The sequence below is a fragment of the Typopeltis vanoorti genome, chromosome 13 (assembly GCF_054136105.1).
Source record: "Typopeltis vanoorti isolate ZY-2024b chromosome 13, IOZ_Tvanoo_1.0, whole genome shotgun sequence".
Taxonomy (NCBI): Eukaryota; Metazoa; Arthropoda; class Arachnida; order Uropygi; family Thelyphonidae; genus Typopeltis; species Typopeltis vanoorti.
Genome location: NC_143561.1, coordinates 110711653 through 110729085, shown reverse-complemented (window position 1 = coordinate 110729085; position 17433 = coordinate 110711653). Strand labels below are relative to the sequence as shown.

Below are 17433 nucleotides of genomic sequence, written 5' to 3'. Positions count from 1 at the left end.
CGAAACTAAGCCATTTAGGGGATAGTGGTTCTAGTACTCTCAAAAGTATAGTCGAAATCCTACTGATTTTATCCCTCTCTACTTTAGAAACGCAACGCACACAATGAGAGCCTCGCACAAAGTGAATCGCCCGAAAAATTCCAGAATACTCGTAAATAAAATCAAATACAATTCAATCTATTCGCTAACGTAAAATGTCCATACGTAATGTGAACTAAGAACATCAGAGCCACAAAAAGCTTCGATACTTGAATTAATAATAGAGTAAAGAAACTTATCACATATCAAATTCCCTAAGCAGAAACTCTTTTACAATTGGAGGTTACAGTAGATAATTCTTGTTCATTCAGCTATAATTAACCGTTAAAAGTTGTTTGAGACAGTTTAGTTGGTCCGTATTCAGAAAAATCTCAAGAAAAAAATTACTTAAAGTCAGCTGTACAGTTAATAAATCCAACAAAAGAGCACGAGCATGTTTAATTTGCCCTTCAGATATTCTGAATCCACATTCGTAAAATTTTGAAATGTACAATGCTTCATTAACTAAAGAGGAGGGACAATTAATTTATTACGTAGTACATGTGGTTTTCTTAATATTATTTAAAGTTTTTGAAATTATATTACACAAGGCAGCTAGGTTTAACTGTTGTAGGCAGGAATGTTTTCACCGAAAAATAAAGTATTCTTAACACACACAAAAAAAAAAAAAATAAAAATAAAAAATCGGTGTCTCTGATGGAATCAGCTGACAATATAGCAAAACAGTTTAAACGAACCATTTAGAAAGATTCATTCATGAGAGCAAACATTATTACAACACACGGTTGGCTGGAATGGATATTGTTCTCATGAACATCTTCACCGCTAATTCTTACATGTCGCCTCCTTACATGGTGACAATGTTGATCAATTGATCTGGACTCTTCCAGTAAGACAACCTCCCTGTCGCAAGGCTCGCACTCTGCAAGCATGGTACGAATACGAAGAGCACATCCAAGCATTCCGTGTGCTCCCCTGCCCGCCTAATTCTCCTGATTTGAATCCCATAGAACATTTTTGAGATAATATGGAATGCAGCCAGTGCTTCGCTCTGTCGTTGACCTCAGGGAGATTATTCTGTGTAGTTGATCCAGAATACCTTCCGTGGCACACGTCTTGGAATGGACTGCAGTCCATTTCAATACGGGTGCAAGCAGTTATCTCGGCCAAAGGAGATTCAACACGTTATTAGGTAGGTGGTCATAATGTTTATTTGGCTCATGAGTGTGTCACATTTCATGAATAGAAAAGAAAATGAATAAAAATAACCATGAAATAAAAGTTTCACTGAAAGTTAAGAGTTCGATCCAGAAGTGCCAAATTAAATTGTCATTTTTACAAATATTAACATTTGTTATTTGGTATTGTGACAAGGGAATTAAGATGAGTATTGTCTGTCAATCTGCACGTCTGCCACCATTTTTCTGATACTGATTCTGACAGGTACCACTGTCAGAATCTATCAAGCACTGTTCCACCATCAAAATTTATTTGTAAGTGTAAAGCGAACTGATATCTAAAAGGCACTTCGCACCAAGTCATATTCTTTGGTGATGATGATTTATGCCTTCAGTCGTTTTCGATCCTAGGTGACTTTGTAGGCATTACCTCAAAGTGTTCCTGGTGAGATTTTTCAGGGTAGTTCACCATTGTCCCCCCCCCCCAAAAAAAAGGCTAACTTGGCTATGGCTGAGGAAGATCCTCACGTCGGCGACGGGAATCGAACCCAGGACACTCCTTCCCAGGTATATGGTTGCGAATCGCATAGCCACGGTTAACCGCGCGGACATTCATGACTGTAATCCAACTGTAATCCATGTGTGTTCACGGGCCGGTCTGCCTGTTCTGGGGAACGAAAACCCAGATAGTAGGGTGAAAAAACCCTACCTCCGTATGAGACCAGCTAACTAACCTTTCATCGAAAGAGACCAGATAACGTTCCTCGCGTCACTGACGGAAATCGAACCCAGGTCTTTCCCACCAAAGAGCTTCGTCTATATTGGCTAAGTTACAGAGGCTCTCATATTCTTTGCTGCTAATCATTTTGAAAGTGCTGCATTAGTCATAATATAGCAGCACATTATCTGTCATATAATTAAGTTATTTATTTTTATTCATAACATTAGTTAATAACACTAATTAATTTTTCGGTAAATATTTACGCAACATAAAATAATTCCGAATTTGCATCTAATCCATACGTGGAGTCTGATATACAATAAGAATCGTGTTGTGCGTGCCGCCTTCGTGGAGGTGTTTGTTTGTATGACGCTTTACTACTAACGTGAACGTCATAGAAAAGTGACAAAATCTCTCTTCCTGGAAGCTTGGACTTCACCTTTCAAATACAGACAAATTGGCCAGCCCATACAGGGTTAGATAGTCGTGACAAACTATGATTATAATGTCATCGTTCTACAGTATAATCGACCAATTGGATTAATTCATAAAGGAACACGAGAACAAATGCCAAAATAGTTTTTTTTCTTTTTCACTCTTCACAGTGAATATATTGGGAAGACAATGATAAAAACAACGGCAAGTAAACCATAAGTAGTATTCGGTATTTGACTGTGAATTAGGAGTGTGTTTTTTTTTCCTTTTTACTACAAGGGGAGTATTACGCAACGTTTCACCTGAAGCTCTGATCATCACATGAATAGAATAAAGCATCTTAAGATAAAAAAAAAAAAAAAAAATTGAGTACTTGCTCTTCGCATATTGAAAAATATTACTATTTATTCTTAGGTAAAATAAAACTCGTTCCAATTCATGTATTTTGTGAATGCAAAAAACTGAAAAATAAAAATAAATAAATAAATAATAAAATAAAACTATTTTTAAACGCCTTAGTATTGCGCTATGTAAGAAAGCCGCTTTCTGGGAAGTGCTATTTCGCTCTTCAGTTAAACCTGCTCGGATAAACCTCATTCAGGGATTTGGAAGTTAATTGAACGGGTGATTGTTTTAAAGAATGGGCTGCTCATTAGAATCCAAATAAGTATTATGAAGCTGTAAAGTGTTCCGCAAATGTTGATCTTCCGGTGTCTCCCCCCCCCCCCCCCATGGTCATCCTGATAACTTGAAGTTACACGAGAGGCAAAGATGTATTTAGAAACACACTTCATGCGTGAAGCTTTCTGATGGTCAAATATTTTTCAAGAATTTCAATTACTTTTCACATCGCTTAGTGATGTATAAATTACCACTTTGTCACTCGAGCTGATCTTAGGTATTTTGAGGGGGAGGAAACACAACCGGATTGCAGGTGTCAAGTAAATATGCTCAAATATAGAAATATTTCCACGGTGAATTCGCTTATTACTATTAAATGATTGCCAAACAGAAACGAAACTAGCTCAGCTCGTTGTGAAGCCTGAGTAAGATTCACATTATGCTTGTATGATTCAATGTATGCTTTAATGGGAAACTTTCATTAAACTAATTTTAATTTTAGGATAACTGGGGAGAAAATCGCTTGTGTTCTCACGAAGGATAAAATGACACCTCACCTGTTCCTTAGTCTTGCGTGAAAAAAGCCTAGAAAGTTAAATTTCCTCTCATCATAAACAAGATCTGAAATCCGCATTTCTTTCCCAGCTGTTAAATGAGGCGAAATGAGAAACAAATGAAATAAATGGATTTTCAAGTGCCTTAATATTATTTAAATAATTTCCCAATAATGTTTACATCGGAAAATATCTGAATAAGAATTTTTCACTTACCCGTGCTTTTCTCTTCGCTATCATATGAGTTAATTCATCTGCACATACTGCAGAGAATAGATGACATGGATAGCAATCACGACACACCATATCCACTTTGCAACAAATTTCACTGCACATCTCAGATTAGAGAAGAGGAATGACCGTATTTAATAATAAAGCAAATCCTAGTTGTTTTCTTTCTTTCTTAATTCCACACATACATACACACGAGAGCTCACAAAAATGGAAGTCAAGTTAGTAAAATGAAAGGTCATTTATATAAAGAGGAACAGACGTGAAAGTACGAAAACTTGTACCATATTAGGACCTTACGTGCGAAATAAGTTGAACAGGAGACAGATAGTAACAGAACGTCTATTTATTTACTTAAATATAAAGAGCCAATAGGCTTCATTTCGGCGATATAAACATTACTTAAATTAAGGGGATATTAAATCCCACATTGTTTTTAAACCGAATAAGAAACTCAAAGATTGGAATCAAAGAATTTCATGCCGAATTCGGCATGAAACTCTGATTCCAATCTTTGAGTTTCTTATTCGGTTTAAAAACAATGTGGGATTTAATATCCCCTTAATTTAAATAATGTCTATTTATTTATTTATTCCTATGGGGGTTTATCCCCCCCCCGTTCCTTCACCGTCCCTTAGAACTGGTTGAACCCTCCTGAGGGATTAAGCGTGTATTTTATGACTGTAGATCCGTGTGTTCATCGAGCGGTTTGCCTGTTCTGTGGGATGGAAAAAAAAAAAAAAAAACAGTTTCCAGGTTAAAACCCTCTACCCTGTATGAGACCGGCTAACTCACCTTTAGTCGAAAGAGACCAGATAAAGGTTCCTCACATGGACGGGAATCGAACCCAGGTCTTTTCGCCCAAGGGACGAATATATCGACTGAGCTAGGAAGGCTCTGAGTTTCCATGCAAATATTCTTTGAGAGGAAATATATGGTGTGGGATCTTCGTCTTTTCCTTTGGATTGGACAAACTTCATGAATCAATTTATATTTCGAAAGTTAATTTGGGGATTCAGATTGACAGAACGTCTATAGAATAGCCGGATAGTAGTTGGGAGTAAGCCTCTTACTGTGTGAGAGAGAGAGAGATCATCAACTTACCATCAACTCCCTCTTCTGAACAGGATCAAGAATTGCTAGGGACACTTTAATAATGCACCACTCCAAATGTGAGAATGTGCTCAATGACTGAACAGATATATTTTGGGGATTTGTATAGGATTAACAGTTGTACAAGTGGGAAGTAACGTCTTGAGTGGAAAAGGACACTGAGATTTTTGGAAGATGACTAGGATGAATATACTTGATAGGAAAAGCTAAAAGTACATGTAAGCCCAATAAGATAAATCTAGTCTTGCTTGTAGATCGAAGCATTGTTCAAGGATAAGCGATTTAAATTGCTCTCCTTTTTCTTGAGATTAAAATGAGAACCTAATCATTAAATTTGAGAATGCTGTCCTCATACCACTGAAGAACTACAGGATCTATGCTTAAAGCATTGATTATGGAAAATCTTCAAGCTTTGAATGTTTTAGAACTGCAAGGCTCTCTGTAAATGAAGAGGAGGATAAGATGCACCATTATCCGGGAAAAAAAAGTCAAGTCAGTAAAATGGAAGGTCATTTATATATATAAGAGGAAGATACATGAAAGTATAAAAAGCCCTGGGACAGGCTGGCACTGGTAACGATATCTAAAAAAGTGACTATCCACCATATGTAGTGTACAACACGAAAGTTAACCAACTGCCCAATTATAAAGGAAAAAATGTAGTCCATAAGAAGCCAGTTTCGTAGATCTTCTCAACACTAGATTTACTCCTTGGAGAACTGCTACAAGTTTCTCCAAATTTTTTAATGGCTTGTGTAAATGCTAGAAAATCCGATATGGATCGAGAGAAATGGAATTTAATTGTTATGGAGTTGCAGTTGGTCAAGAATGCTTTTCGTGTTTTGGGAAAATTGAGGAAAGTGATAGAGCAATAGTTTGATAGCTGATTTTTTTTTAATAGGGCTAATATACGTTGTGTATTAGTTCCAGAGCGCAAGTTTTGTTAAGGAAAGCTATCAGGACAAGTTTCTTGTCCTGATATCTTTCAAGATCTTTCTAATGTGTTACTTGAGGACGAATAGAGGAAATGTACTTTTCTTGATATAGCAAGGGATGATCTGACTTTGTCATCCACACATCAATTAGGAAAAAACCGATGCTAAAAGCGTAGCTCTATCGTTTGACAAGTACGATGGTTGCATTGTACAATCGCCAAACGGTCAGTTTGTTGGTAGCAAGCCTCTTGGTTTGAAAGAGGCATTTCAATCTCTTCCGGTAGACGAAAAATTTCTAGCGAGCTGTTGGAAACGTTAATTTAACTGTTCGCTGGAATTGCAAGCTTTTATTAAGAAAGATAAACCAGTCTTTGAACATATGCAGTTACCATAAAACAAGTGGATGCGATGCAACCTTTGTTGCCTGTATACTAAAGTTGATTACAAATATTATTTTGCAATCTGATAAATTCATTAGATACTGAAATAGGAATATAAATTTCCGTACTACACGATTCAATGGGAAGGAGGTAAAAACTTCTGATTGATGCGCTAAGTGGATCTTGTGACTAGATCGATGACAAATTGAACTAAATCGTTGCCAGGAAACGTTCCCTGGTTGAGAAGCCTAAACAGCATCTCCATTATTCACTTTAATCAAAATACTTCATCGATCTTTCTTAACGCAATACTTGAACACATCACAAAACTATTTCTTACACCCGAACACACTTCATTTGCTAAGAGCCCTTTATTTATATTCCACCAGCTGTTGAAGGAGCTGTTGGTATTCCTGGGTATAATCATCAAGCGGCAGTGATGCTGCTACTCGTTCTATTCCATAATTCGCGTACATTAACCTCGTTTTTTCCAATTCTAATAATGCGTCTCCATGACAACAACTAACATAATGAGCGTTCGATTACGGTCGGCTTTCTTGTTGCCCTCGGAACAGTGTGCTCTTCTGCTGCTTCGAATGTCAGAGCTGGAGTGGCTTTAATGACACCGCAGTTGCCTTGAAAGGGTGCATCTGTAGGTCCGTAATAATAGTAACAAAGATTAACACTTATGAATAAAGGTAAGAAAGTGTTCTTGCTATTAATCAATTTCATAAATAATCCTCTTTTCTCAGGTGAGACCTTTTCATTTGCTGGAGAGGATAGTGGATACCACGGACCAGATCTCCGAGTTGACGTCAAAATTCCAAATGGAAAAAAAAATAAATAAACTCAATGAATTATTGCACTTTTTCGCAAGAGCTTTGTATTGTCTATAAAACTGGATAAACATAAGCACTCCATTATTTTTGGTTTTGGGAATAATTAAGAGCAATGAACCTTCGGAGGGCTATTTATGCACAGAAAATTTTTGTTTCTTTGTTTCTTGAATCCAACCAGGAAAAAGGAATTTTGTTCGGTTATCTTCGAAATTCTTAACATTTATAAAGCGGTTCTCTTCAAACAGTTTATGAAGTCACCGATTTATCACTCAGGATGTTTAACTGGAGTTACCAAAGAAACTGGTAAAGAGAAAAGGGTGCGTTTGTTGACAAACACCGGTATTTTACCTGAATTTTTCAAAATCATTTATCTCTGCCGTCGACCATTATTAATTCCAAACATTGTGAATTATCTATGAAGAATGTATGCAACTGAGGATATGTTTATGATAAAAGTAATGTCTGTGGAAGCTGCCTTTATGAAATCTCAGCCGATTTTAATGCTAATCAGTGTTTAGTATTTTGTATCTGCGTCCACTGAATCAATTTTTGTCGCATCGTGCTATCTTGAAGTTTCTTATCAACTATCTTTCCAAGTATGTTTTTCCCCCCTTTTTCAACTGAAATTGTAATGTAACGAAGTCTATTTTAACTTACATGTTTTGAGGAGGGAAGGAAGAATTATCTTTTAAGAAGAAACAACAGTGGTTGCTTCTCCGCGAGTAACACTTTTGTTGCTGTGAGCTATTACATATTGCAAATTACTCTATGCCTTAAATGAATGTCAATGACATCATTTGCACAGCAGCTTGAAACATATTATTGAAACATAATGCAGAAATTATCCTAATTAAATATTCCATTCAGAAAATTAATTATGAATAATGTAATTTTCTGACTTCAACATATAATTCTGCACTAAGCTATAATCAAAGTAGTTAATTGCTAGTCCAAGAGAAATCCATTCTAAACTATGGGTTTTATGCTAAAAATCACTAATTAATAAATTATTACCAAACTGTCTAGTAATTGAACCGTACCATCTGGATACGTGAATTGGGTTACCAGTTTAAAAAATTAACTCTGTAACTGGCCTGTTTACAGATAAAACACGGTTACCTTAACCTTTTCTGCGAGTGACCTTGGTAACAATATACGGAAGAATCACTATCCTGTTGTTGGGCGCTATATTTAATTACGTTTGTTCTCACTATCGAAATTGTGATCTTATTTATATTCTTGATTAAACAGATCCATTTTATGTTGTAACTGAATATCACCTGTTCACTCTATGACGTTTTATGACTGCTATAAAAAATAAATAAATATACTCCAATGCAACCCTTAGTTTTATGACTGAAGAATATTTTTACGGTAGTTTCAATCACGAAATATTGGAAATTAACACATTAGTACCATGGTAGCCACTAATCAGATAAGCCGGAAACCTGCTCAGGATAGAGTCAATGGAAATTATCTGCAAAATATTAATCAAAATCCATACATTAACAATTAGGAAAATCTAACCCAACTACATGTCCAAGACCCAGTTTTCGTGGGCTTTTTTCGGAACACTTATTGCTGGAGAGACGATCCGTTCAAAATGAGGAACTTATTTCAATATCCATTTAAAATTCATTGAAAGAAAATTCAAATATATAATTCAGTCGAGCAGAATAGTACACCCGTGTTCGTAATCTAGCAACAGAATTGGGTATGCTTCGATTTTTTTCCACCGCTTTCGACTAAAATGTTTAGTTAATCTAAGGATGTTCTTTTCAGCTTCTATTTTGAATGTATATTAATGAAATTCTGAATGCTAAATTCATCTTAATGAAAAATATCAAACAGATTACAATTGATTGTAATGAAATGAAAGAAATGAAAGCTACAAGATGGATAATGAAATATCCATCGTTGTCTGCGGGTACGCTTAGAAACTTGTTGCGATGCAAGAAATTAAGTGAATGCAAAATCGGTATACAACCGCCTGTACAGGCTGCAGTCCAAAGAAACGTTTTGTGGAGGGCAACTGACAGCGATTAAAAAAGGGGAGAAAATAAAAGGAAATAATTGAGACAATGATTATTTAAAACTAAATAAAGAAACTAATGATAAGATGTCAATGGGGTGGACACTCCTGAAAATAAATAAGACTATTGCGAAAAGAATAACAGAAAAACAACCTAAAACGAGAAAGCAGGAGTGAAAAAAAGAAGAAAAACGAAACACTCGGCACTTCTCGAAGAGTAATCACTTTCTCCTGTTCAAGAATATTCAGGAGTGAAATAGGCAAAGGTTATTCGAGGACAAGTTTTCTAAGAGAGCAGAAAATCAAACAATTGAAGACACGGAGATCAGAATAATGGGTAACTCGTTACGTTACTTTAGGTTAGTTATTTTTGATTTATGGCCAAAGCAACTCAGGCTATGACGGACAGTGCATTATTTCGGATAATTGCGTGTGTTCTAATGGCTGATTTGTTTCGCGGGATGAAAACTGTCAACTCCGTATGAGACTAGCTAACTCACCTTCAGTTCAAACGGCCCTGATGAAGTTTCTTCGCGTCCTAGACGGGATTCGAACCGAGGTCTTTCCAACTAAAGGGTATTGTCGAAACCGACTGAGGCTTGGGAAATCGGAGATGGGAATAACGGATGAGAGGGGGGAAATGGTTTTAAAGAGGGAACAGTTTCGTTATTTTGAGTTTCCCGGATATCAGAAATTTTGAGAGGTCTCTTAAATTTCGTGGCAGAAGGAATTAAATTGCACGAGATTCTCTGGTTAAAAGTTTCATGAAATTTGAGGGTAGTGATGTTCAATTGATAGTAAGTTCAATTCGTTTGGAATTTTCGAAACTGAATTTAATATTTTCAATATGCACTGAAAAGAACAGCTAATTGTTTACCGTCTCATATCAAGCCTTTGTAGATCCTCCCTCCACATTGTTCTTTGGCAACTCTTCCTTCTCTGCGTATACATTCAAGGTTTAATTTTATCCCTCTTTGTCTGTTAGATCTGCTAATGTGGTCAGTTCACTTCTATTTGCATGCTTTACTTTAGTCATCAATATTTCTCTCTCTTTTTTGTTATGCTTTCTTCATGGCTCTCTGAACCACGAGCAACCTGTCTTGCTGCTCTTTGCCCATGTCTCACTTCCATAGCTAAAGACCGGAATAATGAACATATTACATAGCCTGCTTCTTAAGGAGGCTATTTAATATGTTATATTATATATGAGATATTATATATGAGATATGAGGCAAATCTCCTAGCAGGAGATTTGCCTCATATCTCATTTTTATATTAACACATATCTAATTTTTATAGTCAAAACATTGTTTTTCCTTATATAAGTCTTCTATTTATTTACAGCTAACTAACTGCCTGAAATAAATACAATCGTCCACAATTTCAATAGGATTATCTGCTGATTTTAGTTCCATATGATCTGAATTTTCCAGTTTCTTTTATTTATGTTGATTTTTAAACCTTTTCTTCCTGCTTTATCTGCCAAGATCATTTAGCACATCTTGAGTGTGTTTATATTTTACTAACAGAAGAATGTCATCTGCAAAAGACTCATTGAGATTTTTTCCACAGATGTCAATTCCATAGTTTCCACCTGGTGTATAATTTTTAATAATCTCGTTCAAAATCGACAAACGCTAAATGTAGGAAGTGATATGCATTATTTATATCCATTATTATACAATAATGGATATAAAAAGTTTATAGAATCGTGATAATAACAAACTTGACTGGTCAGTAGTTATTAATGGTTGGAATAACTGCTACAGCAAGTATGGATATGAAGCAAGTCATTACGTCTGGATGAAAAACCCTACCGCAGTACGAGACAGACCGGCTAACTCGCCTTCAATTGAAAAGCCTTTAGAAAGGTTGTTCGCGTCAGAGACTGGATTTAATCGACCTATTACATAAAGTACTATTAAAAATGCAAAAAAACTTTATGCTGCGTTTTAACCGAATTCTAATGACAAGAAGTTGCTTAGTTCTCGAAATTTAATTCTCAAACGATAAAAACATTGAAATCGCAACAAATCTGTTGATCTAAAAATGTATAAGCTATTCTAGGTGGCATTTTCATTTAGCAAACACTGTGTGAATGTATACATAAAAAAATATGATCTTGGGGGGGGGTAACTAAGATCTGCTAACGATGATGAAATAAAACTCTTTAGGTCAGATTTCCGCTTAACATTAACTGGCAAGCAGTCGAGTATTTGTATTACGCAATTCGGATGGTGACAAAATAATGAGTATGGCGTAAAACAACGAGATTGTGGTTTACGACCACCCACTTCCTTGGCATGACGTTTCTCTCCATAAATAGAATTCAGAACTGATTTTTTTTTTTTTAATCTATCCTTTCCTGACATCCATAAAAATCTAAACATTTCTCCTGTTTCCTTAATTATATTCATATTATTAAGTACGCATCAAGGCACACCAAAATGCATTTAGAATTGAATACAGATTATTTATTTTGAATAAATAAAATCTTCAACTTCTGAATAATTATGCATATTGACCCACCTTCTGACATCACAGATGCTATTGATTTTCTAGTGCACGTATACTTAGCGATGTATATTTATAAAGAATATTTTAAGATAAAATATGTACAAACCGTATTACATTAATTGACCCTAATAATATTACATTACTAATAATTTAACATGAACAGATAAGAAGTAATAGAAATAAAGAAAGACAATGGGAGAAAAACACTTACTGGTGTAGTGTTTCCCCGTATTCGATAAGGGCAATCGAACATGCAAATTTAAAGGATTCTTCTTCCGACGTCTTCTAAGTAGCAATTTTTTTCTTAAAGGAAATGACATTAGCGAATTTTTCTGATCGCCACTCATCCCTACAATTGAATCATATAATAAACAGGTCTCGTTTACCCTCCCCTTTCCGCATGAGACATATAATGCAGCAAGAGGAAGAAGATGGAAGAAATGAGGCAGGCAGAACGCAATATCGTCATTTCTCTTAAAGCATTCGGTAGATGACGGCATCTACCCATACGACTCACGTCACCAAATTCCCACAGCAAACACTAACCATGGAAACAAATCTGTCAAACCATCTAAAACGATTCGTAGGAGAGTGCATATCTGTAGCACATCGCCTTAAAATAGAAATCACAGTCGGTTACTAGTCTAAATTCTGAAGTAAGAATCTCTTCCTTCGTGATTCGCGACAAAATAGCCTTGAACTACAAATTTACATTGGTCCTAATTCACACGAAAAAGCACCTCTGAAATGCGTAAGCTAAAAAGTAGATATAAAAAAAAATCAGCCTAATAATAATTTTTTCACACGCTAAACTAATAATGGCACAAAACGAGATTAATAATCTTAATATTTTTAGTCTTCTGGGTTATTTAAACTTAACTACAAGCCGTGAGGCAACTGTGTATGTTTTATCAGTCGTCAGTTTAAGAATCTGGCAGCGGAAGTCTTCTTTATCAAAGGGAATAAGTATGTTAACCATAAACAAAAAGTAATAATGGGATAATTCTGATTCAAATATATCAAAAGCTGATAAAGATATCTTCGCATTAATCTTCTACAGCATTTTATGTAATTCAAGGCTAGATTGGCAATTGCAAACTGTTTGTCAACATGACAGTGATTCTGGACTGTTAGTTATGAAGTGAAATATCGCAGTCAATTTCCGGATTAATATAGCGAATTAAAAAAAAAAAAAAAAATCAAAACACTACTATTTGTACATAGGCTAGAACATGTGTATTATAGCACTAAACTTCATAAATTAAATCCAAATTATACGTGACAGGAAATTATATATATATATATATATATATATATATATATATATATATATATATATATATTTTTTTTTTTTATCCATACTTCGCGTAAGCAAACAAGTTTTCACGTAAAACAACTTCACGCCTTGTTTTTGTTGTTTTTGAATACACTGAAAATGGTGCGTGTAAAGGCGACTTTCATGCAAGCCTATCTATAACTGTTTGGAAGACACTTTCTTCCTGCAATTCATGTGTTAGTACATGGATTTTGTGCCTCTTGAAGCAGTAAGTTTTTCTCCGTTTCCGGAACCAGAACGGTTCTTCGTTCTCCTCGTTGATTTTCTGGTGTAGAACTATGCACGCTCATAAAGATAGTCACGAAATCTGTAAAGAAGCCAGCATGCTTCATGTATTCCAGAGGCACGTGTAGGATAAAAGGGCACGACGGCAAATTAGGTAAAAGGGAATTCATTCTTCACTGAAGCAAATAGCCACTTGCTCAAGGAGACTAAACGCAATTCTAGGCACGTTTTACATATGGTTCTGGTTGTTTACATATTTGATTATATTGTATATCACATGACACATCGAGTTGCTTTTATCTGTTTGCATTTTGCCGGCATTCATTTTGCAACAACTAATAGTTTTTTCCAGACCTATTTTTATCGGGACTTTTTTTTCTAGTTTACAGTTGCTGAATTGAATTCCACCCCACCCCGCAATAACTGTTAAAGTTATTGCGGGGTGGGGTGGAATATCAAACTCTGTATATCAAATCGACCAAAATCGAAACTTTTTTTGTTGTTGTTGTTTTAACCGGACTCCACACTTGCAACGCATTAGCACCTTGGATGAACTAAGGTGGTTTGGTTTTTATTTTGTTTGTTTTTTAAGTAAAGTTTATTTTTTCATAATCCGAACACCCTGCTCGAGATGCCACACATGCAACTTTTTTCAAGCAGCTTTGGGCCTTTCACAGAGTGGTGAAATTCATCTCTCATCTAAAGACAATTATATTATAATTTTGAAATATTCTAAGAGAATTAAAAAGTATGAAAAAAAGACCTTTGAGTGATATATATTACAACCATAAGTATAATAACATGATTTTCACAGTTAGACCACAAAACAATTTAGAATTAATTATTTCTAAACTTTACATACTCCAAAAAATTCATGACTGCAAATATCTTGATGAACTTAAATCTCTACGGGAACGAAATTACATATTCTGAACTCAGACAGACATAGTAGCTTTTCTTTTCAGTGATACCAGACTTTTTATATGAACTTCATACATGAACGGTTCTGGTAACTCAAATCTCCTCTTATAATATAAAATGATAAGCTTTTTTTGTAATGTTTTTGTGTCACGTTTTTTGTCAAGTAATTTAAAACGTTTGGAAACTCAGAGGCTACCCTGAGTGTCGAGTTTTCAAAATTCGAATCATCAGAATTCGAGGAGAACTGGTCTACCAGTCCGCAACTCAGGGGATTGGACGCAGCAGGCGCCAGGGGGGGTGGAATCCCCCTTCGAGTCTTCGAAATTCGAGTCATCAGAATTCAAGGAGAACTGCTCTACCAGTCCGCAACTCAGGGGGTTGGGCGCCGCACGCGCCAGGGGGGTGGAATCCCCCTTCGAGTCTTCGAAATTCGAGTTATCAGAATTCAAGGAGAACCGGCCTACCAGTCCGGAACTCGGGGAGGGAGCGTAGGCGTCAGGGGAGCGGAGCTCCCCCTGGTGCCCTATAAATAGGGTAGTATTAAGAAAGAGTATTGACTCTAAAGTGAATGCTAGTGTTCCTAGCATATAATATCAAATACCCTATAAATATTAGGGTATTTGATATTCGAAAAATCCCACAAACGTGAAAAACATATGGGTTGTAATACTTTCATAAGGACATGATGTAAAAATTATATATGAAAAACCTGGTGATGTTCGAGCAGTTTATTTAAAATGCAATAACTTAACAATCAATCACTACCACCTTTCACACACACGATCCTCCCTAACTAAAAGTTTTGCGGACTCTATTTTTGATTTAAAAAAATGTCCACGTTTTAAAACGTTTTCGTTAATTCAGTGAAATACTTGAAGAAAACATTTATTATATCAAATTTGAGTAGTCTATCAGTAAATTTAAAAGAATGTAATGCATTTTTTGAAAACTATAGATGCTAATACAAGCAAGAAAACAGCGTATGGTGTCGCCATCTATTGATAACAAAAAGAAACTTGCGCAAAACAGGAAATTTCTGATGTATCTTAATGCTATTAGTGAATGACTGTCCTAAACCCGACTCTTGTCGACAGGAGTTAGCTGGAATTGCGGTTGAAGCAACTAACACTTCATGGCTGTGTATTGTATCTGTTAAATCTGTGTTTGCCTGTTTTAAGACGAAAAACACAGCCACTAAGACACGAGCCATTTTTTGCCTTCAGTCGAGGAGCGTTAATCAAAGAATAGATGTTGCGACGTCCTCGCGAGTGTGTTACGGAAGTATTATTAAGAAAGAGTATTGACTCTAAAGTTAATGCTAGTGTTCCTAGCATTTAGTGCTAGAATAATCTTTGCTACCGTCTTATGCGTGTTATTAAAATAAATAAATAAATCCAATTTCAAGAATAATCTACTCTAATTTTAACTCCTATTCAACAACCAAAATTCTCCAGCCAAAAGGCCGCGGGTTCGAATCCCGCTGTGGGCATGGATGTTTGTGATAGTCTGTGAAAATACTAGTAGTGGTGGTAGGCGGAAGATGGCGCTGGTGTGGATGATGATGTTAGTTGTAGTTGGCGGAGACAGAGAGTTGTAGAGTAGGTGCCCTCCCTCAATGAGTCTTTGGGCTCCCTGGAGGTGTCATGTAATAATAATAATTAACAGAAAATTACATTCATAGAAAATTAAAAGTGTAATCTAACAGAAAGTTTGATTTTTCTATTAGTGTTTATTTTATTTTATAATGAAGATCTTGATTTGGTTGATTATATATATATATATATATACACGCATTTGCAGGCATGAAGATACACGAGGCACACATTTTTTTTCATGCATCCTAACCGATTCACATGTAATACGCGGGGTATGTGTACAAGTGCCATAATTCTAGCACGTTCTGTTATCTGTTCGATGCCTTCTTGAATTACGCAGCGTGGTTTGGCGATCTACTGAGATACATAAATACGTAATTATTTTCATTAATTTGATTTAATTAAATCAAATTGATTTGTATTTGGGATGATGAATCATCTGTGATAATTAAACTCACATTCTCTATCAGCGACAGTCTGGAAGCTTATACAGAAACTTTAGAAAAATGGCATATCGTTTCAGTCCTATTTAAAACTTCATTGATACTACGGAAAAACTACAACTACGAGATTAACTGATTTTTCGAAAAAAAAAAATATCCAGAAATAGACATACTACTCAACCATAAAAAAAAAAAAAAAAAAAAGGAGCTGGGGTAGGGGGAGATCGCCATACTTAATGATGAGCCATTAGTCAAAGAGTATTTGCAAAACTCCATGAATTAATGTTTTGTTGTCATTTCCTGCTAAATTAGAGACGCTCTTGGTAAAAAGCAGATTAGATTAGTTACATGATAATTTCATCATATTGGAAACTACACGGTACGGAATGCAAATAAGTCTTTTTACTTTCCACACTAATGCCTTCCAGAACACTGATGTATGACAGATGCTCTTTCCGAGACTGCTCGCTAAATTCATGGAGCAGAGTTTCACAAAAGAGGAACGATCCATGAGTTTCGAGACTGTATGAGGACTAATCATCAATCTCCTGATATGTACCCGTACGGGAGTGTTCAGGTTACTATGACAGTATTACATGATTAAATTTACATTCTTGTTAATCTCCTATTCACAATTTTCCTTCAAATCAGTCTTGCTTGTGAGAACGCCAATACTGTCATCTCTGAGGATTAATCACATACACACACATAATATATGTGTGTGTGTGTGTGTGTGTGTGTGTGTGTGTGTGTGTGTGTGTGTGTGTGTGTGTGTGTGTGTTGTATCCTCCTGCTGTGCGCAGCGATTTTAGCGATCCTTTTTTCTACAATCTTTGTTGTTGTTTTTTTTTTTTTACTTGGGAGGATGGGAGAGGTTGTCCAGTCTGAGGAAGAGAAAAAAATGGCGGGAAACCTCTAGTGAATAAGGTATGTAGAAAATCAGAGGAATAATGTGCTTAACTAGGAATTCTTATATACTTGAAACCAGGTTGCATGTTGCAGGAACACCACTTGTAAGATCATTTCCAACAACTGCATTAAAAAGAACCTGAAGAAAAGTTCTGTGGGCATTTCTAGATAAAGGTTTGACCTTGGAAGTTCACGAGACACTAGACCTCCAGATCAGAAAAAGCAGTTAGCAATGTCGTGACATTTGATCGGACTTTCCTCACTCTCCGATGTACGTATTTCCGGGAATTCTTCAAGTCTGCAGCAGACCCTGTTGCACACAAGTTATTCTTGCAACCCCCATTTCCCAATATGAAATTATGTAAAAATATTTCAGGTGCAATCATGATTGAACCCCGCTAAAATCTTT

The 17433-nt window shown here is 35.8% G+C and overlaps 1 protein-coding gene across 8 annotated transcripts in view; it reads right to left on the bottom strand.

Annotated features, from left to right (window-relative positions):
• Positions 1-17433, bottom strand: part of LOC150100469 (5'-AMP-activated protein kinase subunit gamma-1-like) — an 855293-nt gene that overhangs the window by 583033 nt on the left and 254827 nt on the right. The window contains exon 1 of one of the 8 annotated variants that reach the window (XM_090402494.1): positions 11807-12067. The exons of the other annotated variants lie outside the window; for them this stretch is intronic. Coding sequence (XP_090258620.1) covers positions 11807-11942 — 136 coding nt within the window. The 5' untranslated portion in view covers positions 11943-12067. Of the gene's footprint in view, positions 1-11806; positions 12068-17433 lie in introns of those variants that run through there. 8 annotated transcript variants of the gene reach the window in all.